Source organism: Anabrus simplex, chromosome 1 (genome assembly GCF_040414725.1).
Source record: "Anabrus simplex isolate iqAnaSimp1 chromosome 1, ASM4041472v1, whole genome shotgun sequence".
Classification (NCBI taxonomy): domain Eukaryota; kingdom Metazoa; phylum Arthropoda; class Insecta; order Orthoptera; family Tettigoniidae; genus Anabrus; species Anabrus simplex.
Genome location: NC_090265.1, coordinates 632,094,128 through 632,121,377, shown reverse-complemented (window position 1 = coordinate 632,121,377; position 27,250 = coordinate 632,094,128). Strand labels below are relative to the sequence as shown.

Here is a 27,250-nt window from a genome sequence, read left to right as displayed (position 1 = left end):
ACTCCCTATGCTTCGAGGACCAAATTATAAGCTACCATGAACTAGGTAGAGAACCAAGGTTAACCAAGGAGGTTGGACAGCAAATACTCCACTCAGTTGGGACCCCATGTTTGTCACACACATGGAAAGGGATCCGTTTAAACGAGACGCCAAATCCTAGAATTAAAGCACAGTGAGCCAAAGGCTCTGTAGGCTACCGTATAGGTTGGAGCGTGATACCCGTGAACAATTTTATGACGAAGTACTTACCGTATGTTAGACTACGGTTTTATGGCATAAGTACAAAATGGCATCTATATAAGAATCCGAAGCTCGTTGTGTGAATTATGATCTCTATTGTTATGCGAAAGGTAGATGTAGACTACTTACAGTACCGGTATCAATAAGAACTGAATTCTACCAAAGAAGGCCGGGTTATCAGTATAGTTCACAAACGGTTATGATACGTAACGATAACGGACACTGCACAAAAAGATCTTCAGAATTAGATCCTGAGGGGCCTACATTCCTGACGGAAAATAAACATCAATAAAAAATCGTGATTTACTAAACAAGACACATAAGATGAACCCTTACAACAGGTCTACTTTTCAAAAGCATTTCAAGCAAAGATACGGACATCTCCACGATAAAATATTAAAAACAGAACGCCTACATGGCAATCCATTAACCTAAGTAATGTGACACCCAATGTTTCTTGAATTGACAACTGAAACCTAATTAATGTGGCATAACACCAACAACGGCCCCGATCATGATCACGAGGAGATAGTTCCTCGTTTTCATGTTGCACACACGGATAACACTTTCAATAACAGCAATACGGTTAATACCTACATATCACACAATTTATTTTGTACCCATCACAAAGAAAAAATGCCTTAACGTATGTAGCAGATCAACTCACGTCACATTCCAGATTAGCAGTTTGAATATTTCTCTTCCTCCAAGTGCCAGCTATGCCTGCTAGTGCTGTTCAAAGAGGTGCTGTTAATCAGATTCTGAACCGAAGGAAATGAACACGTCTCACACAGTGGGGAAATCCCTCAGTACAGTTGCATGGCCACGCGCTGGCAAAAAATAATCACAACGATCGTATTACTAGATAAGATACTTCATGATCAGATGAACATAATAAAGAATGTCATATTAACAACCAAACTCGGAAATTCGAGGCAAAATTAATTAATCTGATGCAATTCACCTTAAATATCGTGCAACCGGGGAAGTCCCAAGATATTTTCTCCACCAACCAGGATAGTGCTGACAATTCGACCCCTTTGATTCGACCTATACCAGCAGCCGAACCTCGTGCAGTCTCGGAAGTGTCTTGAAATACTTGTTTTTATCGGAATAAAAAATGTGGGTGTAGAAGTCATACGAACTGTCGTTTCTGTATTCTGTGATGCCGTGAACAGCTGTTCGCAAAAAAAAAAAAAAAAAAAAAAAAAAACATGGATTATAAACTAGATACTAGCAAAGAGAATGACAGGTTGTGGGATTACACTATTAACTGGAAAGTTGCAGCTATGGTGAAAAGGAGGGGCTTCCCAGAGTTAGGTTTACTGAAGTGACTAGTGGTTTTCGGAAGGCTGTTTTGGTGCTCTAGTGCAGTGTGTTGTTCAGCATGCCTGTTCAAGGTTGTAATTTTTCCCAGTTGAAAACTGATATTGAAAGGTTAGGAGTGAACATATCACCGAGTGTCCTGCAATCTTTAATAGAAGAGTTTGACATAGTAATTAATTCCAAACGAAGGAGTAGTCTTATTCACAGCTGCAGTGATTTGATTTCAGTTCTTGAAAAAAGAGCATACGTTGATACCAACAATTACACACCACTGAAGAGGATTGTTGAGCGTTTACCTTCTACATCTGAAAGGGATATGATCTTGGCACGCTTCGACGAAGAGCCATCGAGATCTGTGCCATTTACACCAAACAATAACTATTATGGTAAGTCTTGGAGGTTATGTTAGAAAAGAAGAACTTTTGTCGTGTATTCAGAATCGGTACCGTATTGGATACGAATATTTTGGTGGTCTTTTTATTCTGTGGTAATTACTGACTATTTTAATTTTTTCCTCAATGCAGTCACTTATTGTTGAATGAGTTACATTGTTCCGCTACCTCATGGGAATTGGTTTGTTGACTATCACACATTCTACTATATGCCAGTAATTTTTGAACAGTGTGTCCAGTGGCGTATACTGAGGGCTACCAAGGGTATCAGTGAAGCCCGCACCTCAATTGAGAATGATGGAAATCTAAAGCACATTGTAATATAAGCATCTGACACATTGCTCCATTTACAAAACTTGAAAGCAGTGAGAAAAAACATTGCATGTATTTCTGGGAGCAAGGCATTGGAGAGTGACATTGCAGCCCAGACTTTCATCCCTCTCCCCTCGACTCGCCCCACGCGGCTTGCTGCTGTGTATCGGATAGGAACGGGGGTTAGCTATGCTAGGCTTCGATCCATCAGATCGCCACTGCTATCTATCAACCATGTGTTACTCATCGTGTGTACTTCCTCACCTCATACTTCTGACTGAATTATATAGACAACAGAATGCTGGTATTTCATTCCCGTTTAATTCTACATCCTTGTAGGAAGACACTGCAGGGCTGTTGTTATAGGAGTAATATAGTTTTCTTTTTATTGGTAGATCTGCTAAAATGAAATGCATTTCATGTTTAGTATTCTCTCTTGTTGGTTAGAATCGAACCTGTGATCATGGGCCGGGCACCACCACTGATCTCCCGAGGAAGCTAATTAACCAGTGAACGATGGGTATGACCGCTGTAAAATTAAATATTTTCATTTAATACGGTAATAATAATGGTGCATGGCATCTCTATAGGCTTCATGGTGACCTAATAAGGATAAAATGAATGGCGAAGACATCATAAACACCCAGTCCTCAAGCTAGGGAATTAACAGTATGAAGGGGGTTGATTCTGAAAATTGAACCAGGACCATCGGACCAAAGGCAAGCATTCTATCCATTAAGCCACAAAGCCGGACTTTAATTTGCTAAACCTTTGGCCACCATCTCCACTGATCAGGGGTTGAGCATTTGCAGTAGCAGAGGCCAGGGCAGTAGCTTGTGAAGCAGCCTTGACAACACAGCAAGCTTCTCCTTAGGCTATTGGCTGCAGCTCAAAACGTTGAAGGCTTGACGTTCACTAAACCAACCATTGAAAAGGGATAACCTAAGTCTAGTGGTAGCCCACGTCTTGATCCCAGCATACGCCACTGAGTGTGTCAGATATGCTTGCTATATTTGTCTGTTTGGTAAAGGTGTGCAGTTTAACCAGTCTGCTTGTATACTTAGCATTGCGAGTAGAAACAGAAATGTGAGCTTGTAAGTTGTTTATTGTTGGCTAGTATAGGGACTGCAGTGGCTCGTCTACTAGAGACAGCACAATTTCTCTTTGAGGGTTGGTATCTGTAATTGTATATTTATGGTTCAGTTTCAGTAGTGTTGTCCTGTTAAGTGGAAGTGAAGAGTGTGTGATTCGGAGAACACATTCAACACGGGTAAAATAAACTCTCACACCATACGTTTGTGGTCATGTTTGTGCCCCTACTGCATAATTGGGTTCAACCAGTTATTGTTTATACCTGCCAAAATTCCACACCTGGTGATATTTTGTCATAAATTTGTAGCATATTGATGGCAGAATGATTAGTTTCACTCTATACGGAAGTCGGTCTAATAAAAAAGTGTTTAAAATATTTAGGAATAAATTAGAAAGAAGGAAAAGCCATATCCTCTATTTCTAAGCCTTTTGATGAAAGTAAGAGATTTTGGGGGAGCCTCTGTACCGTGGTTCAAATCCCGGTCACTCCATGTGAGATTTGTGCTGGATAAAGCAGAGGCAGGACAGGTTTTTCTGTGGATACTCCAATTTTCTGTGTCATCTTTCATTCCAGTAACACCCTCCAGTATCATTTCATTTCACCTGTCAGTCCTTAATCATTGCCCTAAATGAGTGCAACAGGTTTCGGCAGCCGGCACAATTTCTGTCCTCTCTGCTAGATGAGGCTTCGTCCATTCCATTATTGACCCAGTCGAAGCACTGGAAACAGGCTGAGGATTTGTATCTAGAGACTTTGGGCCTTTGCAGATCTTTTACATATAATTAAATCACGAGTGTCAAACATTGCCAGCCGTAAGCACAGTGCCCGTGCTAGAAATACCTGTACACGTGGACACAAGTCTCTTCCCCTCAGTAGGCTCGTACGTCCCCCATATTGCTGACTCAGGGCTGTGCATGCCTGTCTATGACAAACTCCAATTACTGTTATGGTCTACATACAATGGTTGAAATATTCCAGTACATAGACTGTGGGTTTAAGTGTATAAAAACATGACGTTTTGCTACAGAGGTGATAAAGAAGCGGTATAATATTTGGCATTATTCTGCTTCATAATTGTTCATAGGAGAGTTGAGCCTCTAAAAAAGAAATGCCCTTTATTTTATACCGGTACTTCATTGTTTACGGCAACCTGTATAGTAATTATTTATTTTCCTAGTATACCTGCTTTGTTGCCTGCTGCCATTTCTTGATGGATACAGTACTTTTGTATCCATCTCTTAGCACAGGCCAGAGTAAAGTGTAGCATCCACCGAAGTCCCAGTCTCATCCATGGCTGTGACAATATGGAAGCTGCTGGGGGTATGGGTGGTGCTGAGTAATGACATTCAGAGCACGACTAGTGCATCTGAGTGTTATGAAAGGTGTTGCTCATAGGGTCAGTCGTGCTGCAATAGCACTTTCTGACCCACTGAGGAAAGCAATGGCAAACTACCTCACTCCTCGTCTTGCCTAGTACGCCTCATTTTGGTGCTGCCATTGGTTTTTGCTGTTTCCTTATAACCGCATAACCTTTGGTGGTGCTATTTGAGGATCCAACCAGCCTCTGGGCTAATGACCTAATAGGCAGACAGACCTGCTTTGATTACGTTGTTATTATTATTACTTATATATAAAACATGGTGTTTCGCACATTCTGTATTTTTTTTTTTTTTTAAACCGTGCGTTGAACACATTTTATTATATGCCCTTATATGGAAGAATATATACATGTGTTGCGCGGAATACCATAGTTATGAACGTGTAATGTACACCCCTCCAGGTTTATACTGTCTGATAATGTTCAGGGCTAGCGCTCATGCACGCAGAGCTGTCAGTCAGCTCATGACTTTGACATGCCTGAATTAAATGCATCAGTATAATTTCCAGGACAAAGGGAAAGTCTGTTATAATAACGGCGTTGCAACAGGTTCTTGAAATGGATAACTGCCATAAATTTGCAGGTTGGAAAGTTTGCCACAAACTAACATCTGCACATACAGACGTCTACTTAATTTCAGCGCATGAACGTGAGACTTACTTTTCATTTACAGTGTTCTCCCCAGAAATTTTCGTCAGCCACATGGCGGGAATGAGTAGCCGCGCGGGGCTTCGTATAAAATTTCAATTTATTCCCTTGAGGGCATTAACAGTAATATCAGACAGGAAAACCAACTGCAAAATTGAACTATTTTAGTGTTATTATCACGAAAAAGACATAATAGTGTATTTTGAACTTCTAGTGTTTTGCTGCTCGTTCATGCCACGCGGTTACTGTGGAGTCACAATACTAAAAAGAAAGTATAGAGGTTCCACCTAATATCAGTACACTGTTATTAACTTGTACCAATATTAAGTTACAACATCTTAACTTTGGGACCGGTTTTGACACATTTAAAGTGTCATCATCAGCCGATTAAGAGAACAACGCAAAAGGACTAAATCATAAACAATTATAAACACACATAACAAAATATAAGACGTTATTGACAGTCAAAATGGTGTATGTAGAAATATCAATACTTTTTATAGAAGTAAATTCAGTTGATGTTTATTTGTAACATGACAGTCTTGTATATTCCTGCTGTGCTGTAATCATGTAAAAGGATGTTGAATTGATGGTAAATAAGGAGTTGGAAAGCTTGATCCAACATAAAATCTTGAGGGATGACTCGTTCAAAGATTGATCTTGAGAGATGCAGCTTGTGTAGTCTACAGTTGTTGCTAAGCAAGGTCCTATAGGCATTTGTTTTATCAGCACGTCGAAGAGTGGAAAGCGACATACATGAAGTCCTACGATATAGTGTAGGACTTAAGTTCCTCAGTTCGATGCAGATATTGAAAAGGTGGAACCTCTATACTTTCTTTTTACTATTGTGATTCTCAGTTCAGTATGGAACAATTATGAAGTTTTTAACTTTAAATGTTGCTGTGGAATACCATACGGGTTTGTGATATCCTGCCGAATGAAGTGCTCACACGGGATTCAGCACTAATCCAGACAACCCTCGCGCATGACACTACTTGATAGTAAAGCTAAACATTTAAACTCTGATATACCTAGGCCTAATTGATGCAATTATACTGACAATAATGAAGATTTATCATTTAAATAAATAGATTTAAAGTATTTACATTTTAATTTGGAGGACTAAAGGACTCTAATATATATATATTAATATTATGTAACTTGCAGATATCTAGGTTATGTTAGCCGAGCGGTCTGTAAAAGACAGCAGGACAGTGCGCCCTTTAAAAAGGTCCTAGAGAGAATACTGATTTATTTAGTAATTCTGTTGAAAATGGTATGAAGTTTCTTAGATAAACTCAAATGGATTTGTAGATAGTGAACTGACAGAAACTTTCACTTGGGAATTAAATTAACTAATTGATGTATTAAATACTTCTATACCAGCAGGGGCTATTTATAAAGATTTAGTAGGGCATCAAATCTTAATTAAATGAAGAAATAACCTCAGTAGGAACAAGAATACTTTTGCTTCAGAAAGAATTCTTGAATTCCTAAAAGTAACAATTGAGAGCACCATAATGTGTCCAAGTATTCATGGATATGTGCTCGCAGCAAAATTTAATAGGATCCGCTATAACAGTACTTTGGTATACTATGTTCATTAAGTTGTGATGATAACCCTTCAGCATAGATTTTCTGAATATACACAGGTTGCAGTCTGTTTATATCCCAAAAAAAAATTTGTTCTGAATTGCCATTGACATCATAGTAACACTGGCCAAGAAGACAGAAGAATTTAAATAAGGCTGTAGCAGCAAAAAAAGCAAAGTAAAGTAGTCTCCATACAAGTCATGAAGACCTTTGGAAGGGTGGAAGGCAGGTGCGGCTTCATAATACGACCTGCAGAACTGCAGAACCATCAGAATGAAAGATATAATATACAGCGATGAGCGATCCCATCCTCCATACAGTGTGTCGTTATCGAGCCAAAGATCGATACCCGTTCAGATACTGGTGACCTGGCAACCTTATTTAGATCTGTGAACGACAGAACATTAGGAGAGCACGCTTATCTACAGCTTTTTTTCCGATAGGTGGCTAAGATGGAAATTCTAAGTTCCCATGGAGGGAATTAGATTATTTTCCACCAATGGAGCATATCAAAAATCAGATAAAAAATTAGATGGATGGCTTTTCCGGCGTTTGCTCTATTAACCAGCGTTTCGTCTTAGGTCTGACACTAGACTCTTCAGAGTGGGATGTGTCAGACCCTACCCACTGACGCTGGGGTGTATGCAGGTGAACTTATCAGAAGCTTATTTATGAAGCACAGTCTGATAACTGCATACGGGAGATAAAACTCCACAATGGAAATAATGCCCGCGTAGCAATTCCAAATGGAAATTCTAAGTTCCCATGGAGGGAATTAGATTATTTTCCACCAATGGAGCATATCAAAAATCAGATAAAAAATTAGATGGATGGCTTTTCCGGCGTTTGCTCTATTAACCAGCGTTTCGTCTTAGGTCTGACACTAGACTCTTCAGAGTGGGATGTGTCAGACCCTACCCACTGACGCTGGGGTGTATGCAGGTGAACTTATCAGAAGCTTATTTATGAAGCACAGTCTGATAACTGCATACGGGAGATAAGAGTCGCCCATAAGGTTCTGTATGAATTGCACGCTGGCCTATTCGCATGTGTCACTGAGACCATAGTAAATAATAATCTAGAGGTAGCAGGAGTGCCACTGTCTGCGAGAGAATTACTGTAGTAAGCAGAGCATGTTGAAATCTTAGCTGTTTGCCAAAAAGCTCACTCCACTGTAGTCATCAAAGTAAACAGGAGACTTTTAAAACTGTGTGGATATTGATATGGTTTAAAATTCTTACATGTCAACATTCTCAGAGTATGATGCTACTGTCCAGTAGAAAGAAAGCCCAAAAAGCTTGGGAGAAATGTGTGATTAAAAGGACAGTGTTCAGTTGCGATTAAATCACACAAAAACTATTTATTGATGTTAAGTCTTCAAACAACATACTTTAAGATTAGGGGTACGTATCTCTACCTTTTGTGTAAATGGCCAGAACTATAGGCATAATTCTATCCAACAGCAGAAAACATTTTCTCTTGTACGAAGCTGAGCGAGTTTTTAGGCCTAAAAGACTTGGCGAGTTTATGTGGCTAAGTAGACAAATTATTGCCATTGTTGTTTTTTTAAACATATATTTTACTAAATTTATAGCTGAGATGCCCCAATTCTTGGAATCATTGACACTTCCTCCCCAAATGCGGTTGTAAATCACACTCTCACCTCTTTGGGACGACCTTGTCTTGCTGGATGTGAAAGGAAAATTCTGGCTTGACAATTTGTATTGAAATATTACCACTCCAGGTTGGCACCTTGCTATTAGATAACACTGTGGCTGAGAATTATTTCTAAGGTTTAAACTGACCTCCTTTTAACAAAGGTTTTAATATAGTCCACGAAACTTTTAGTCATACTTCGCTTTACAGGGGTGAGGAGTAAGGAGGTAGCTATCCCGGTTCCGGTAATACTGCCTAATGAATGGAAATGAAATCTGTATTGAATCGATAGTATAATAGATCAATATTAATTTTCTAAACCGCCGTTTCCGTGTAGGAGTTCTAGGTTGTTCATGTGATGTACTTTGATTTTCCTCACTCACGTTCAAGCTTAACCTATATTTTGAGTTTGCTGTTTAAATAACAACAGTATTTAAATTGTTGCAATCATACAACCAGACGTTTCACGGCGATGCATAATCAATTAATATTTTTTGTGTCAGAGGTTGCCAATACGAATCTCAAAGATAACCAAGGTCTACCGATTCAGCACTAGGGAGCCGAAGTATCACTAAAAGTTTTGCGTACTGTACATAGTCTTTCACTCTTCATAATACAGCTGGCAAGATGAGACAAACCGTAAAATGAATTGCATCAGTAACTGAATGAATATTCTACAAGTAATCATGAATATGTTTCTCCATAATCGTAGTGAATTTGGAGTTAGATAATAATGAAAATGAAAACAGGAATGTTAATACCATCAGATGATGTTCCTCCTACATTAAGGAAGCCGGTTCCCAAAGATGTATGTAGATCTTAGAACGTATGTAAGTATGAGTGTCGATACTAGATCAACATTTTTTCGCTAAGCGGAAAGGCTTCTTTTTTTGCAACTATTTAACTTTTTTTTTTTTATAAGTCAGTTATTTATGTCGATGTCCCTCAAAATCAGGGTCTTACAAATTGAGACATATACCTGTACTTTTTCTATGCATTTTCAGGACTTGTAGGCTGATAGAACATGGAGTAAGCCGTTTCTGCAGGGATCAAGGACGAATGCATACAAACTCAGTTGGCACTTCCTGTATGCAATATGAATTGAGATTTGTCTATTACAATGGACTGGGCTTCACATTTATTAGGGACTCCACATCAGTTATCTGTGTTTAGGGCTGTTGCCCACGTGACAGATTCCCTATCATTTGTTTACCTACTTCTTTTCTTAAATAATATGAAAGAAGTTTGAAATTAATCAAACATCTCCCTCGGTAAATTATTCCAATCCCTAACTCTCTTCATGTATATGAGTATCCCCAATTTATCATCTTTAATTCCTGCTTTATCTTCATATTATGATCTTTCCTTCTTTTAAAAACTCCATTCAAGCTTATTCATTTACTAAAGTCCAAGCCATCTATCTCTCCACTGACAGCACAGAACATTCCACTTAAGTATATTTTTCAGATATTTGAGAGAAATTCTGTAAGTCATGTATTTGCTTGTTAACATACAATTAAAATAGTGGGACATGTTTTGTTCCTTCCTCTGGGACATCTTCAGCCACTTATTAAATAAGCACCATTCGAAAAGCACAAAAATATACTCTGAGTTAAAATGATGTGACACAATGTGATGGCTCTGTCTAGTAGAAACTATACTGTAGCACAATAGTTACAGTTTACAACTGTAGCACAATAGTTACAATTGTATGTAACTCTCCAGTACTAACATGACAAATCATAGCGTCAGTGCTAACATCGGTCTGTGAGTCCGAAGTTATAAACATCCATATTTCTTATGTTTTAAAGCAAGTAAATCATTTATTAAAGAGAAACTACACTACAAAAATTGATTATTAAGCCTTGTATTGTTACTGTTAACAATAAAGAGGAAAAAGAAATAAATTCACCATTGTCAGGAGACACACACACAGAAATAAACACTCCTAATGATTAACTAGAAAACTTGGATAGTGACAATTCTTACAAAGATGCAATGAACAATTCATCGCATACAATCACCATGTTCATTCCTTCTTTTCAGAACAAGTTGGATTAACAACCACAATGTGCTCCAAGCACATGAACTTCCCACACAAATAGCACTTGTATTTTGTTTTACGAACTTTCTTTGTGTCATAGTATGCACACCGACCATGCGCTTTTTCTTCCTGTATAGTCACCGGCATGTTCTCAGCTGGAATGTTACAGATCTCTTGAATTCTCATTCGAGTCAGTCTTGGAACTTGCTTGACTGTGGATCTTCTTTTTAAATGATCTCCAATTAGATCGAATGCCAGTGTTCTAAGAAAATTCTTTGCATCATATTGATGATGATGCTTGTTGTTTTAAGGGGCCTAACATCGAAGGTCATCGGCCCCGCATCATATTAGCTTTAGGATTGTTGCTGTTCATTATCACAAAAGCATTTATAGCAGCAATGTTCATCAAACTGTAAAAGATTACCATAGGCCACCGGCAAGTTTGTCTGGCACAGTTATACCCTGCACTAAGCTTATCAACCACATCAACACCCCCTTTCGTGTCATTATACAACATAATCATTTCAGGTTTATCGGTGTTGGGGTCAATTTTGTCATCACGATGCATTGTGGATAAAAGCAGCACATTTTTTCCTTTTCTGGGAATGTATGATACTAGGGTGGAATTCTCCTGGAACCCAAACATTCTGGAGCCGACGGGTCTATTTTTGCCTTCCAGAAATTCACGGGGTAACTGCCTTTTGTTTTTCTTATAGTACCAAGTAAAGTCAATTTATGGTTTTTCAACAAACTTTCAAATAATTCTATGCTGGTGAACCAATTGTCCGTGGTCACATTCCTACCTGTATTCACAGTAGGTTTCACTAATCTTTCAACTACTGCTTTTGCACTGTTATCAACAGAATATGGGCCATTGGGCTGTTTACCAACGTATACCTCAAGGTTTGACGTATAAAACATTTTAGCACATACTAACGCATAGATTTTAATCCCATATTTATTGGGTTTGCTTCGTATGTACTGGCGGAAGCCACATCTTCCTTTGAAAGCCTCAAGTTTTTCGTCAACAGTCGTATATTTAGATGGGGTGTAGTTAGCTTGACAATTTGCCACAAAAATGTCAAATACATCCCGAATTGCAGCCAACTTATCTGTTTCTTGTCGGTGCAATCTCATTTCTTTGTTGTCAAATCTAATATGCCTCAGCAGAAATCTAAACCTCTCCAGTGACATAGTGAGCCGAAACATCTCAATCGATGTACCGTTAGTTTTCCATAAGTCCGTTGCGTTCAAATGGTTTATCTTACATACACCAGAAAGGTACAAGAGACCTAACAAAGCCTTCATTTCCACTAAGTCAGTAGGTCTTGCAGTTCGATATTCTTGTTCATAAGGTTCATGAGTTATAGAGAGATTTTTAACAATCGACCAGAATGTATAGAATTCTAGCATCAAAATAGCAGTTCCATATATCTACAATAGAAGTGAAATTTCTTGCCGGTCCCTTCACTCCAGGCAAATGAGTTACGAGATTCACTGAGCGAGTTCTTACATTTTTAGGAGGAATATGCATTTTCCATTTTGTGACACAGTCTTTTCCAATGAAGTGCGGAACATTACGTTGCCGTTTTTGTTGTGTAGAAGTCCCATTATCAATATCTTGCTCATCCTGTATCTCCTCCACGTCCTGTTCCGACTCCAAATCTTCTTCACGACATTCAAGATGATCTTCTTCCACAAAATCTTCTGGAGCCACATCATTCTCTTCAGATTCCAGTAGTAATTTCAGCATGTACTCTTGTTCATGTTCATGATTCATTTTGTTTCATTTCTAGCAGAAAGTAGCATGAGTACTAACTTCGGTCTGAGAGTCCAAAATAAAGGAATGCTTGCTAAGAACTTCAGCCAGGCACTTAACATTCACGGCAACAATTATAAATAAACTGACCGATTTGAAGGTACCAATGAGCAAAGCGTAAGCGAAACGTGTGCACCAAAGTTATAGGAGAATAATTGGGCGGGCGGTCTCGGAGCCCGGATGTTAGTACTGGAGGGTTAATAATACTATTGCCCTACATGGGCTCATTTGACTGTTTATCATTCATCAAGACCTTATCCCCAAAGACTTTTAATGGAAGATATTTGCTATTATTGCGATATATTTTTTGAGTGTTCGGACAGTTTACACAGTAGGCCTAGGTGCTGATGACCATGTAGTGGATATTACCCTTAAACTTGTTTTACATTTTATGAAGTGTCAATTTTATTTTGTAACAAGAAAAAGTAGAAAGGAACTGAAATCTTCTAAGACTGCAAAGTCCTCCTGGAAGCTATCTGACAGCTGACTTCTGGACTGGTAAGCAAAAGCATAATATTGTGCATGCAATAATTGTCTAGCTCATTTGCAATCTCAAGAAGGTGAAAATCAATCAGAAAATATGAAACAATATCTAAAGTATATGAGAGGAGAGATCCTTCCTTTATGCTTGCCAGAGACCCACCATCCCACCCCTAGACGTATTCTTACAAATATAGAAAAATTAAAACCGACACTACATCGATCTTGCTTTTTTTTTTTTAAACTTTAGTTTACTCTCCACTTAATCAATACGGTTTTACTTTCAAATAGTACTAGTTTCAATCTTATATAGCGGCCATCCTCAGCTATTTATCATAAAAATTGGAATTGGAAGGCATGGAAATCGTTGGGAGTCAGTGGCAAGACAAGTTCTCTACAACCTCACATCCTTAATCCTGCAGGTGTTAAAAGAAAGATCTGGGCTTTCTCGGACTTCGTGCATGTATTGAAATGCATAAGAAACCACTTTCATGATAAAGTAGAACTTCACTATAACAACAAAACCATTAATTTCAATTTTTTTACGCGGAACTGTTCAAAGAAGATCTCTCAGGATATGCTGGGCTTAGAGCTTACCCCAAGCTGACAGTTGGTCATTTAGACCCATCGTCTTTCCAGGTCTGACTACCACCACAAATAAAGCCAACCGCCCTCGCTCCAACCTCTTCTAACTGCAAAATCACCTGTATTAGAAATTTTGTGAGAATTTCTTTTGGCGTAGCATTTCTGCTTGCCTAAACAGCAACTGGTTGCACCCAATAATGCATAAAAGATGCAAACATGAACACTCGTGTGTGATTTGCAAGCAAGTTCTTCTGGAGGTCTAGTGTGTGTTTAACTAATCGATTTACTTTATGGGAAAAACTATTGAACTGGATTTCTTCTCTTAGCTTAACTAAATCAAAAATAATAATACCATAACGTGAATGATCACTCTTTTCATCCTTAAGAAAATCTGAAATAGCATTTATGCTATGAGTATTAAATCATAAGGGCACTTAAGCCCTATACAAAGTTTTCTCAAGTGACTTTCTGAGGTCAGAGGCAGGAGGTTATGTCACCAGCAATGATGGAATCCTTTCGGTGATTTTATTCTCAACAAAATCGTCGGCTGTAACTCAGTCCGTTCAACTCAGTTTATGGATGTGTTTGCGATGGCTAAACAGGCCAGTCTTGGCATAAAACATACAACCACACAGATCACACTGAAAGGATGCTGGAGGGTGGGGTTGTAATTGACGGAGCTTTCTTGCTTTACGTGAAACTATTTTCATGTTTTTTGCCCATATTGAACTTAATACTAATTGTTACACTTCTTGTTTTTATTTTCCACCTGATTCAATACATAAAATTTTGTGTATAAAATGTATAAAATTTTAATGTATTTTTATGTATAAAATGTATAAAAATTTTATGTATTGAATCAGGTGGAAAATAAAAACAAGAAGTGTGACAATTACCTATCTTGCTTGTCGCTTAGCCTCTTGATGTCTGCAGCGTTCCCTTTCAAACAAGTTGACAGCGGTGGATGTAGTGTTCCGCTACAGTGAACGGACCACTGCACATTCTTCCCATGTCTGTATATCTATACCAGTTGTCTTCATGATGTAGCAATTAGGCAGGCGGAACTAAGTATTAGTAATGAAGAGTTTGTGTTCAGCACATAAACCAAGGAGCAGTAGACCATTGGCATTACAGATGTCAAGTCCATGTTTTCCCATCACATTGCCCCATAATTTGTGATCTTTACCAACTCTGGTGTTGAAATCGCCAAGTAGTAAGAGCTTGTCTCTTGGTGGTACTTTGGTGATGGTAGTGCTCAGCAGGTTGTAGAATTGGTCTTTAACTGATGTATTCTCAACAATAAACTCTCTAAAATGAATTAATTGTTGTACTTCATTCCCTTAGAAGATTTCACCTAACATTTCTGAAGCATGGTGTCGATTATCATCTTTTCCTTCTTGCTAAGGTGTTTATCTCTCTAATATCTCTGTATTTCTAACCACATTCTCCAGCAAATTAATTGTCGATTTTGCTGAGTTGAGACTGGATGTAGCGCGAATTAAATTTCAATTAGCATTTTTTAGGTGCCTTTTGAGCGATAATATTGTCTTCGGCATAAGAAAGTACTCTAGAATGACCCAAATTTCGATCAACATTAGACTCGCCTTTTAATTCCCCATTCTCTGTTGCACTTCTATCTTCTTTCTTCTTTTCCTGATGGTGTCTAGGTTCTTTTTCCTGTTGGGAGTTTCATGGGACTTGAAAGGTATTTTGACAAATTAGGGAAAATGCTCCTGGACGTAATTTCCATCTCACATGAGAGATATTCAATTTTCCACTATTCACTATAAAATTATCTGATTTTACTATCAAACCATCAGAGAAATAAACATGACAAATTCTGCTATTACACGTTAACTCAGTATCCTTCCATGGAATAGCTCTGCTCCATTTTTCAAATTGATTTCTATCCTTCAGTTGTGAAAAAAAATCGCATATCAACTACTCCACCATAGCCCGACTTACAGCCAGGCACAAAACACTACAGCATGCTGAACTATTAAACTAATCAAGCCACATAAGATACATGCTTGAAGTACACAACATACAATGAACTGAGTGTAGGAACTGAAGGCAAAGAAAATTCAACTTATTCACTGAAATATCTCGCACAGTAATGTCTCCCGCACTTTTATATACCCGGCTTGCTGATACTACTGGAGCATATGTTGGATATAATCACTTGGCAGTGGCGGGACCACAAACTACCATGCTATAATGCCCGAGTCCTCACACTTGGTCTTATATTCGTCATGATATGTATGTGGCTGAAAGGAAGGTGGATAAGCAATATGATCATTTTTATAGGAGGAATGTGTCGTGGTAATGAAACTTGTGATTTGGGTTTCATATACTTTTTATCGTTTCTCAAAGTAATGTTGTTGGCATTTCAGTTACATACAATAGTGACACTTTCTCAGTAAATACAAATGACTTTGCAGTGCCATCTGTCTTAACGATAATGTACTATCTATCCATATAGCCTATGCATACAACTTTTGAATCTTTACCTGTCAAGTGATATGTTAGGTGAGTGGCGAAGCTAATAGAAGCGGGCGAGTTGGCCATGCGCTTAAGGGCACACAGCTGTGAGCTTGCATCCAGGAGATAGTGAGTGGGTTCGAGCCCCACTCTCGGGAGCCCTGAAGATGGTTTTCCGTGGTTTCCCATTTTCACACCAGGCAAATGCTTGGGCTGTCTGTACCTTATCGCCACGTAACGAAATACCCCAGAAAGTAAATATTTTAGTGCCTACAATATTATCTGTCTCAATTCAACACAATTCACTAGAGGCAATAACAAGTGGCCTGCCTTGTCCTATTCACGCTGTCATCGCTAGCAAATATTTTCACCGGTCTAACGGGTAAGCTTTCTCCTTTTTACAATTTCCATCCCCTTTTTATTTTCGTAAAACATTACTTCACTCTTCCCTTTTTTCTTTCTTTTCAGATTTCAAACTTCAAGTCTATACCCAACAAGTCTACAATTAATCCACGCTTCAAACATCGAAGTTCTTTTTAATGTCTACTATTACATCTTTTCTATTTTAACAACCTTTATGATTGCTTTTACTTTTCAGATTATTAATATTCATTGTACTTCATGAAAAATTTTTGATGCTAATCTGTATAATATGTTACAGTCTAATTTTAATACTATACAACCACTTTTATCACAACTTTACCATTCTTTTAACATAACGACATTTTTAACCATTTAAATAAACTCAGGGCCCTGACCTTAAGCTTTGTATATTTATAGGTGATGATGTTCGCAAAGACGAATGAAACGTGTCCTATTAACCAATGTACCTCATGAATATTTTATAAATAATTGAGTGCATTATTTTTATATTGAATAGGTGGTAATAAAAAGTTTTTAACTTTAATGTTGTTTGACTCATAGTGCTCCTGTACATTGGTTTCCGTAATGTTGAAAGCTTGAAATACACCAACTTGTAAGCTGAAAATATGTTTTAAATGCCAAATGCCGAAAACCGTAAAAGTTCTTAGTGGGATGTAAAGCTGTTAGCATTATTATTAAAAGGAAGGACATATGTCTTATGTGGTAAGTCCTTGAACTTGCAGAAATCGCAATGAATTATACAATCTATATTCCCTCCCCCCCTTCCTTTAAGAATGCAGTTATAGTAATGCATACATCAGAATAAAGGCAGGAAATGTTTAAAATTAATTTAAGCGAGACCGAGCTCGATAGCTGCAGTCGCTTAAGTGCGGCCAGTATTCGGGAGATAGTAGGTTCGAACCCCACTGTCGGCAGCCCTGAAAATGGTTTTCCGTGGTTTCCCATTTTCACACCAGGCAAATGCTGGGGCTGTACCTTAATTAAGGCCACGGCCGCTTCCTTACCACTCCTAGCCTTTCCCTGTCCCATCGTCGCCATAAGACCTATCTGTGTCGGTGCGACGTAAAGCAACTAGCAACAAAAATTTTTTTAAAATTAAGCGAGTGAAGGAGAGAATGTATGACTAGCTCAGGTTGGCGGATTCGAGTTCGGCGGTATTTGAAAGTGCTCAAATACGCCAGCCTCATGTCTATATCTACTGGTACATAAAGAACTCTTGCGGTACGAAATACTGGCACCTCGGTGTGTGTGAAAACGATAGAAGTAGATAGTAGAACTAATATTCAGTTCTGCAGTGAGCTTGAAAGCTGACCTAATTTCCGTTCACGTAGCTTGGCACATTAGTATTCCTATATGTTTCCTGATAACCGTGAAGATATAACCAGCCTGCAGGCTGAAAATATGCCCAATCTCTCTCCGTACTGGTTACCGGTATTGAAGAGAGAAGGAAATGTTCGCGCAAAAGAAAGGGAAGTCATTGGATGTCTGGAACTTTCGAAAATCACACTGCAAAGACTTATTAAACAAATTGCATCGTTTAACACGCCCCTCTTTTCAAGAATATGGTTATAGTACGCCTACTGTATATCAAATAAAGACAGATATATGTAACATTAATTTGAGTGAGAAAGGGTGTTTATTTCCTTAATTTCTCATTGAGCGTGGAAACCGACTTAATTATGAATATCTTGATTTATTTCATTGTAACTTTTATCATTTACTAGGGTAGGGAAACATTTATTATCGGTGTTTACATTGAGGTTAGTTTGTTATGGTTATGTCTGGTGATTTTAATATGTAACCAGGCAGGTTGGCAGCAGTGATCAGCCATTACAAAAAAGAGAAAAGAAGAGCATCGGGCGGCGATATTTACTTTCTGGGGTATTTCGTTACGTGGCGATAGGGTACAGACAGCCCAAGCATTTGCCTGGTGTGAAAATGGGAAACCACGGAAAACCATCAGTATTGTAGGCACTAAAATACTATCTGTCTCAATTCAACACAATTCAATAGAGGCAATAACAAACGGCCTGCCTTGTCCTATTCACGCTGTCATCGCTAGCAAATATTTTCACCGGTCTAACGGGTAAGCTTTCTCCTTTTTACAATTTCCATCCCCTTTTTATTTTCGTAAAACATTACTTCACTCTTCCCTTTTTTCTTTCTTTTCAGATTTCAAACTTCAAGTCTATACCCAACAAGTCTACAATTAATCCACGCTTCAAACATCGAAGTTCTTTTTAATGTCTACTATTACATCTTTTCTATTTTAACAACCTTTATGATTGCTTTTACTTTTCAGATTATTAATATTCATTGTACTTCATGAAAAATTTTTGATGCTAATCTGTATAATATGTTACAGTCAAATTTTAATACTATACAACCACTTTTATCACAACTTTACCATTCTTTTAACATAACAACATTTTTAACCTTTAAACCTTAAGCTTTGTATATTTATAGCTGATGATGTTCGCAAAGACGAATGAAACATGTCCTATTAACCAATGTACCTCGTGAATATTTTATAAATAATTGAGTGCATTATTTTTGTATTGAATAGGTGGTAATAAAAAGTTTTTAACTTTAATACATTATCTTCAATACGGTCTAATTATGAGATTTATCACATGTAGTCAAACAACATTACCAGATTTTTACATATATATTGGCTTAAATCACATGAAGTCAGGTTGTGAGGCAAGAATTGGATAGGAAAGAGGGCTAGGATTTAAAATGTAAATAAGCGTACAGACACAGCACTAGCCTGAAATGAAAATGACGGGCAAAAAAAAAAAAAAAACTTCAGACCTGCCGACTGTGGGGTTCGAATCCATCACCATCTCCTGAAACCAAGCTCACAGCAGTGTGATCAAACTGCACAGCCAGTTCACTCAGTTTCCTATGACGCGTAATAGGCCTACCACATGGGCGACACACTTACCTGTATATGGATCTTCAATTCTTCAATTATACATGTATGCAAAAACATTATGCACCTTAGTAAGAGGTACTTCCCTAGTTGGTTCTCTGATTGGTGCACGTATAACAAATATATTTGGGAAGAAATACTTTTATTTTATATTTATTTATATCATAAAGAAGTCGTGTTATCATAGCAAAATGAATATGCAACGAAATGAATCTGAAGAGATAAGCATTATTTACTGCATTAAATATTAGTTTATTTACATGTTAAGCAATATGTAGTAGTAGTAATAATAATAACAACAACACCGGGCGAGTTGGCCGTGCGCGTAGAGGCGCGCGGCTGTGAGCTTGCATCCGGGAGATAGTAGGTTCGAATCCCACTATCGGCAGCCCTGAAAATGGTTTTCCGTGGTTTCCCATTTTCACACCAGGCAAATGCTGGGGCTGTACCTTAATTAAGGCCACGGCCGCTTCCTTCCAAATCCTAGGCCTTTCCTATCCCATCGTCGCCATAAGACCTATCTGTGTCGGTGCGACGTAAAGCCCATAGCAAAAAAAAAAAAAATAACAACAACAAACGTGTGCAATAAGGAAAAAGGAAATAAATACAAGTAAATATAAATATAATTTACAACATTTAGAGCCATTCCATGGTCACTGAATTACAAAGCAGGGGTATGAATAAACAAACATAATAAACATGAATACTAATATTTAAAAAGCAAAAAGCAAAGTCATTTCCGTACAAACCATGAAAGCCATTGGAAGGGTGGAAGGTGAAGGCTTCCACTATCCATGACGTTGGCACTTGGCGGGGTGGGGTGGAGTGGTTAGCTCTACGCATGACCGCCTTTGCCCCCAATAGTTAACCTGGTACTCATTTATCATATGCAAAACATTCCTTCCAAATTACGTTAAACCCCTGTCACTCATTATTATTATTATTATTATTATTATTATTATTATTATTATTATTATTTATTAATTTATTTATTTATTATTTATTTATTAATAATAATAATAATAATAATAATAATAATAAAGTATTAATAAATTGCAAATGGGAAATATCCTGGTGGCAACGGTCACTTACAGTAATGTGATAATAAAGTTAACATAATTACCCAACTACAACAAACAAACAAACAAACAAACAAACAAACAACAAGAGTACAAGAAGCAGATATATGGAAGGAAAATATAACAAGAATTACTGCTAGTTTAATATTCTAAATCGAGCAACATCATATACAAATTCACACACAACTTAAGTATTTACAGTGCTTAACAATATGGCTTACAATATTATAGGTTGACCTTACTACTAGCTTAACATTATAAGTGATAATAAAGTGAAGTTAAACCGTAATTACCCTACAACAACATCATTACAACAAGCAAGAAATACTACTAATTTAACTTTCTAAATCCAGTGTCATTATATACATATTCACATACAACTTAAGTATTTCCAGTACTTAACACTACAAATTACAATACTATAAATTGAACTTACTACTAGCTTAACACTACAAGTGATAATAAAGTTAAATCATACTACCCAACAACTCAAGTACAAAAAGGAATTCCATGGAAAAAAATATTACAAGAAATACTACTAGTCATTCTAAATCCAGCATCATGTACAGTTTCATACACAATTTAATTATTTCCAATACTTGCCACTATGGCTTACAAAACTATAGATTGAGCTTACTACTAGCTTAACATTACAAGTGATAATAAAATAAAGTTAAAAACATTGTTAATTAACCAAGAACAACAATAATTACAAAAACATGAGTACAGCAAGCACTTCCCTGGAAAGAGAATACCACAAGAAAAAGCCACCCAGTTTCACAATCGAAACCAAGCAGAAAAATCACAAATTCAGTGCCCGTAATTTACAACTTTTACTTCTCATTTTACACAAATGGTCTTCTTAAATGACTTGATACCAGAAGGGAATCTATCAAAGACTGCCGCAGGTAATTTATTCCAATCCCTTATGGTCCTGTTGACGAAGGAAAACTTGCCAACATCCGTATGCTGGTTTCTGGCCCTAATTTTATGCTTATGATAATTTCTCGATAAGTATGAGGGAGGTTCTAACCTATTCCTAATACAACTCCAAGCAGCCCTTCCCGTATAGCTCTTATAAAGACCACACAGGTGAGCTCTAGTTCTTCTAGATTCAAGACTTTCCCAATTAATGGTATTCCTTCTATTCCCAGTTACGAAACGCATCGCTCTTCTTTGAACTTTCTCTAGGGAATTTATTAAACCCATACTGTACGCATCCCAACATGCAGATCCATATTCGAGAATGGGTCTTACAAAGTATTTATAAGGTTTATTTAAACCTACTAGGGTGGTGAACACATAAATAAGAATTCCAATGAAAGTATTTTCCTTCTGGACATTCATGCCAGACAGATGTTTTTTTTTAAACAAATTTTTTTCACTATAATATGATTTATCTATAGAGCGAAACCGCTATGCAGTGTGCGTCTCATAGCAATCGAGATAGAATTGGTAATGTACTATGTATCTGTAGAGCCTATATATGACTTTTTACAATTACCTCTAAAATGAATTTCAGCTGTGTGACAACGCTAAAAAGACTATGGACTTCGAGATTGGCATTCCTGAAGAGGGTTTTCTACACTTTCTCATTTTCACACATTGATTCAAGAGTCTGTATTGGCTTGTGACAAAACCACTGTATTCTTCCGAAAACCACTGATAGGGACAGGTTTGGTTGTGATCCACCGAAAACAAATTATAATGACCGGTTAGGTAGTGATCCATCGAAAACCACTGATTGTCGCAGGGTTAGGTTAGGTTCGACAGGATTTGTAATTGAGCGACTGTTGTCATTGAAAGCACTGTCGTGACGACTGAAGGCAATAAACATAAAACTGAATCCATTGGTCTACAAAGTTTTCATTCAGTAGATACGCTAGGAACTTCTTCTAAAAAAAGGTATTCCCTAAAAATATGAGATCACCCCTCTTCAAGGATAGGCCTATTAATTGATAAAAAATGTGATTTCTGTTGAATGATACAAAAAGCTGTCTGATTTTAAGTGAAACCAACTACTATGTAGCAAAGTCACCTGATGATGAAGTCAATGAATTACTACTTACACTACTTTATCGTAACATCTCTCATGAATGTATCTCCATTAGTAGGCCTGTATCTGGATTAGAAGTCCACGATCACTTGCATTAAAGATATAAGTATAAACACCCATTTCAATACCTTAGAACAAATGTAATTGCTGCGAACACTGAACCTATATCAGGCAGTAAGAAATAAGAAGCTTGGAAGGTGTTTAACAGTCAGGTATCAAGCACTGATTCAGGTGGAGATTGTCGAATGCAGAATAAACATAATAAATAGGCCTAGATACAAATATCCAGTAATATTATATGAAAATACACTGAGTAAGTTTTGATTGAAGTACCTCTCTAAGGTTAATCATTGGCCTAAAGTGAATACCTGCAAGTCTTTTTAATAACCAAGAGATCCCTTAACAGTGGAGAAGTCAAAATCAAAAACCACATACAGAGCTCAATGAGCGGTAAGTTATAATGCCACTTCCGATCTAGTGCCAGTCAATTTCAATCAATCAGTCACCACTGATCTGCACTTAGTACAGTCGCCCAGGTGGAAGATGTAGTTTCAGGGATAGGCCTAGTATTTTCTTCAATAATTGCAAAGAATTTGGAAATTTATTGAACATCTCCCTTGGTAAATTACTCCAATCCCTAACTCCCTTCTTAAAATATATATATATATATATATTTGCCCCACTTTTCATCAACTTTATCACTGTACTGTGATCTTACCTACTTTTAAAATACCACTGAAACGTATTCGTCTACCAATGTCATTCCACACCACCTATCCACCAACAGCTCGGAACATACCACTTAGTCCATCAACTCGTCTCCTTTCACCCAAGTCTTCCCAGCCCAAACCCGACAAAATTTTTGTAACGCTAGTCTTTTGTCAGAAATCACCCACAACAAATCGTGCTTCTGTCTTTTGAACTTTTCCAGTTCTCAAATCAAGTAATCCTAGTGAGGGTCTCATACACAGGACCTGTACTTAAGTTGGGGTCTTATCAGAGACTTATGTGCCCCTCCCCACTACATCCGTACTACAAACCCTAAATACCCTCATAACTATGTAAAGAGAGATCACCTCACTATAATAAAATGAAGTAAAATAAAGTAAGAACATACCAGGTACAAAGCCATCTTTCGTTCCAGCATGAACAATAACCAGTCTTCCTCCCTCAGACACAGGTCGACGTATTACTCCTTGAACATCATGTCCAGATTTGTGTGGTTTATTCCAGGAGTATGTGGGTGACCCTGAAAGAGAAATGCACAATTGAAACCAAAGACACCTGATGAAGATAAATTATTCCAAGATTTTTTTATATAAAATGTAATATATAACATATACACTGACTGACAGAGCAAATGCAACACCAAGAAGGAGTGGTCAGAACTTTATGCCAATTGCAGGGTAGACTGACGTCACTGAGGTATGCTCATGATGTGAAATTCGCCGCTGTGCTGCGCACGTAGCGAACGATAAATGAGACACGGCGTTGGCGAATGGCCCACTTCGTACAGTGATTTCTCAGCCGACAGTCATTGTAGAACGTGTTGTCATGTGCCACAGGACACGTGTATAGCTAAGAATGCCAGGCCGCCGTCAACGGAGGCATTTCCAGCAGACAGACGACTTTACGAGGGGTATGGTGATCGGGCTGAGAAGGGCAGGTTGGTCGCTTCGTCAAATCGCAGCCGATACCCATAGGGATGTGTCCACGGTGCAGCGCCTGTGGCGAAGATGGTTGGCGCAGGGACATGTGGCACGTGCGAGGGGTCCAGGCGCAGCCCGAATGACGTCAGCACGCGAGGATCGGCGCATCCGCCGCCAAGCGGTGGCAGCCCCGCACGCCACGTCAACCGCCATTCTTCAGCATGTGCAAGACACCCTGGCTGTTCCAATATCGGCCAGAACAATTTCCCGTCGATTGGTTGAAGGAGGCCTGCACTCCCGGCGTCCGCTCAGAAGACTACCATTGACTCCACAGCATAGACGTGCACGCCTGGCATGGTGCCGGGCTAGAGCGACTTGGATGAGGGAATGGCGGAACGTCGTGTTCTCCGATGAGTCACGCTTCTGTTCTGTCAGTGATAGTCACCGCAGACGAATGTGGCGTCGGCATGGAGAAAGGTCAGATCCGGCAGTAACTGTGGAGCGCCCTACCGCTAGACAACACGGCATCATGGTTTGGGGCGCTATTGCGTATGATTCCACGTCACCTCTAGTGCGTATTCAAGGCATGTTAAATGCCCACTGCTACGTGCAGCATGTGCTGCGGCCGGTGGCACTCCCGTACCTTCAGGGGCTGCCCAATGCTCTGTTTCAGCAGGATAATGCCCGCCCACACACTGCTCGCATCTCCCAACAGGCTCTACGAGGTGTACAGATGCTTCCGTGGCCAGCGTACTCTCCGGATCTCTCACCAATCGAACATGTGTGGGATCTCATTGGACGCCGTTTGCAAACTCTGCCCCAGCCTCGTACGCACGACCAACTGTGGCAAATGGTTGACAGAGAATGGAGAACCATCCCTCAGGACACCATCCGCACTCTTATTGACTCTGTACCTCGACGTGTTTCTGCGTGCATCGCCGCTCGCGGTGGTCCTACATCCTACTGAGTCGATGCCGTGCGCATTGTGTAACCTGCATATCGGTTTGAAATAAACATCAATTATTCTTCCGTGCCGTCTCTGTTTTTTCCCCAACTTTCATCCCTTTCGAACCAATGGTGTTGCATTGTCACTGTCAGTCAGTGTATATTCACCATTCATAAAAATCCAAGTCCCATCCAAGAAAACAACAGGTTTTGGTTTCTCATGTCCTTATTACGCATGTATTCCCTCAGAAAACAGGATCTCTTAAAAACCAATGTCTTCATTTTCTCTAACATACGCATAGGGATCACCTTTACTCCACACAAACCCCATAGCCTTCAAAATTCTTCTTAAAGATGTTTCGGAGCCCTTGTACAAATAAGTGTCATAATTTGCTTTCATGTGGTCGAAAACCTTTCTTACAGTTACGACTTCTCCTGTGGGAAGAAAAAAGAGAGTTACAAGGGACTCAAAAGAGCTGTATGACAATACATGCACAAAACATTTCTGGGAGCTTATCTCACCTGCGTGCCAATTTCTATAAATAATGTTGCAATAGATTCCTTATGAAGTCACCTTACCTTTATGTAATTTATCATAAATAAACCTTGCTATCGCTTCCTTAGAAAAACTGTCTATGCCGGTCACTGGATGTTCACGCTTCCGGCGTTTACCTGGTGTGGAAAATTCAACTCCCTTCTTGAAATTTCCTATTACTTTTCGGACTAAACCGAAACTACATTGTAAGAATACACACACAGAAATATATTACATACACATATACCGTAAGTCAACATGAATACACAAAGGTTAAGTCTACAAACCGTATCGAAGTCGACACAAGACATGGTATAGGCCTACATGATCAGGTTAGGTTAGGTTCAGAATGAAATACTGCTCCATTTCAACTGATAGTCATTATGCCAGAAACTTATCATAGAAACAAGATAAAAACGAACACTTACCCCAGTTAATAATGCAACTCTTGCCATTAGCTTCGTATCACTACGACTGATACCTTCTTCGTTGTCTTCCTGTTTCAATTGCTCGTAGCAATGTACAGTACAAGCATTTCTTGACCTGATGCTTGTAAAGGACATAACCTTGGTTTCCTTTTCGGAGGAGTTCTTGCAGATTTTTCTTCCTTCTTAGACATCGCAATCGAATTCTGTTCGTATAAGTATGGGACGAAATAGGAACGTAATTAATAAAATGATGTGCTCATCATTTCACACAAACTATGTTATTAAATGCATTATCCGAACATGCCACAATTCTACTTACCTGGTATTAGCCAAATAGATTTACAATCCCACAGAAAAAGAAAATATGCTATAAATATTCTCGCAAATGTATCGCTAGTGATTTTAAAGGCAATGCGGTGGCAACACACAATTCACGCTAGAACAGTGACTGAACGTTGCCAACGTGCCAGATTAACGGTAACAGTAAGACGTCGTATCGGCAAGTAGCGTCCCTAAACTGTATGGTTACCGACACTGAAAAAGACCCAACAGCAAGAAAAGTTACTATAAATCAATACCTTAATATTACAGGGGAGAAAGGGTAAGATTGCACCCTTAGGGTACGTCCTTACACGCCCGGGACTATAATTAAGGCCACGGCCGCTTCTTTCCCACTCCTTGGCCTTTCCTATACCATCGTCACCATAAGACCTATCTGTGTTGGTGTTAGGTAAAGCAAATTTAAACAGAAGCTAATAAACAGGGAACGGATTTATATGTACTAATAATTATTGAAATATGTACATATATATTTAGTTATTTTTATTGAAATATGGAATTATACATGGACTTAAAATTACACATATAACATTAATTTCTATTTAATATCAAAGTTCAAAGAAGCTAAACAAAGTAGATCTACATGCAACATAATGTTGTACTTCTCATTTTAATATATTTGAAGAACACACAATCTTTTATTCTCTGCTATCAAAACAATGGATTACAAAAGGTTCTTTTAAGTGCTGGAAAGTGAATATTCTCCTATTATCTCTAAGGTCAGATTTATATTGACTGAAACTGCGTTCAACATCGGAAGAGGTAATGGGGGCATAATTCAACTTCACAATATCTGCTGGAGTTAAATCCAATGTTAATTTTACACTTAAATCTCCACACAGCATTGTAGCAA

The 27,250-nt window shown here is 38.4% G+C and overlaps 2 protein-coding genes across 4 annotated transcripts in view; one reads left to right on the top strand and one right to left on the bottom strand.

Annotated features, from left to right (window-relative positions):
* LOC136857231 (uncharacterized) overlaps positions 1-1,341 on the bottom strand; it is a 277,547-nt gene extending 276,206 nt beyond the window's left edge. For both annotated transcript variants that reach the window (XM_067135712.2, XM_067135713.2), the window contains exons 1-2: positions 1,205-1,341; positions 908-1,070 (exon numbers count right to left, since the gene is read on the bottom strand). The gene's annotated coding sequence lies outside the window, so the exon portion shown is untranslated. The remainder of the gene's footprint in view (positions 1-907; positions 1,071-1,204) is intronic.
* Positions 1,342-1,551: 210 nt separating this feature from the next.
* Fadd (fas-associated death domain protein) overlaps positions 1,552-27,250 on the top strand; it is a 36,818-nt gene continuing 11,119 nt past the window's right edge. The window contains exons 1-2 of one of the 2 annotated variants that reach the window (XM_067135715.2): positions 1,552-1,677; positions 1,794-1,952. In XM_067135715.2, coding sequence (XP_066991816.1) covers positions 1,883-1,952 — 70 coding nt within the window. In that variant the 5' untranslated portion in view covers positions 1,552-1,677; positions 1,794-1,882. Of the gene's footprint in view, positions 1,953-27,250 lie in introns of both variants that reach the window. The other variant, XM_067135714.2, reaches the window with a different exon arrangement.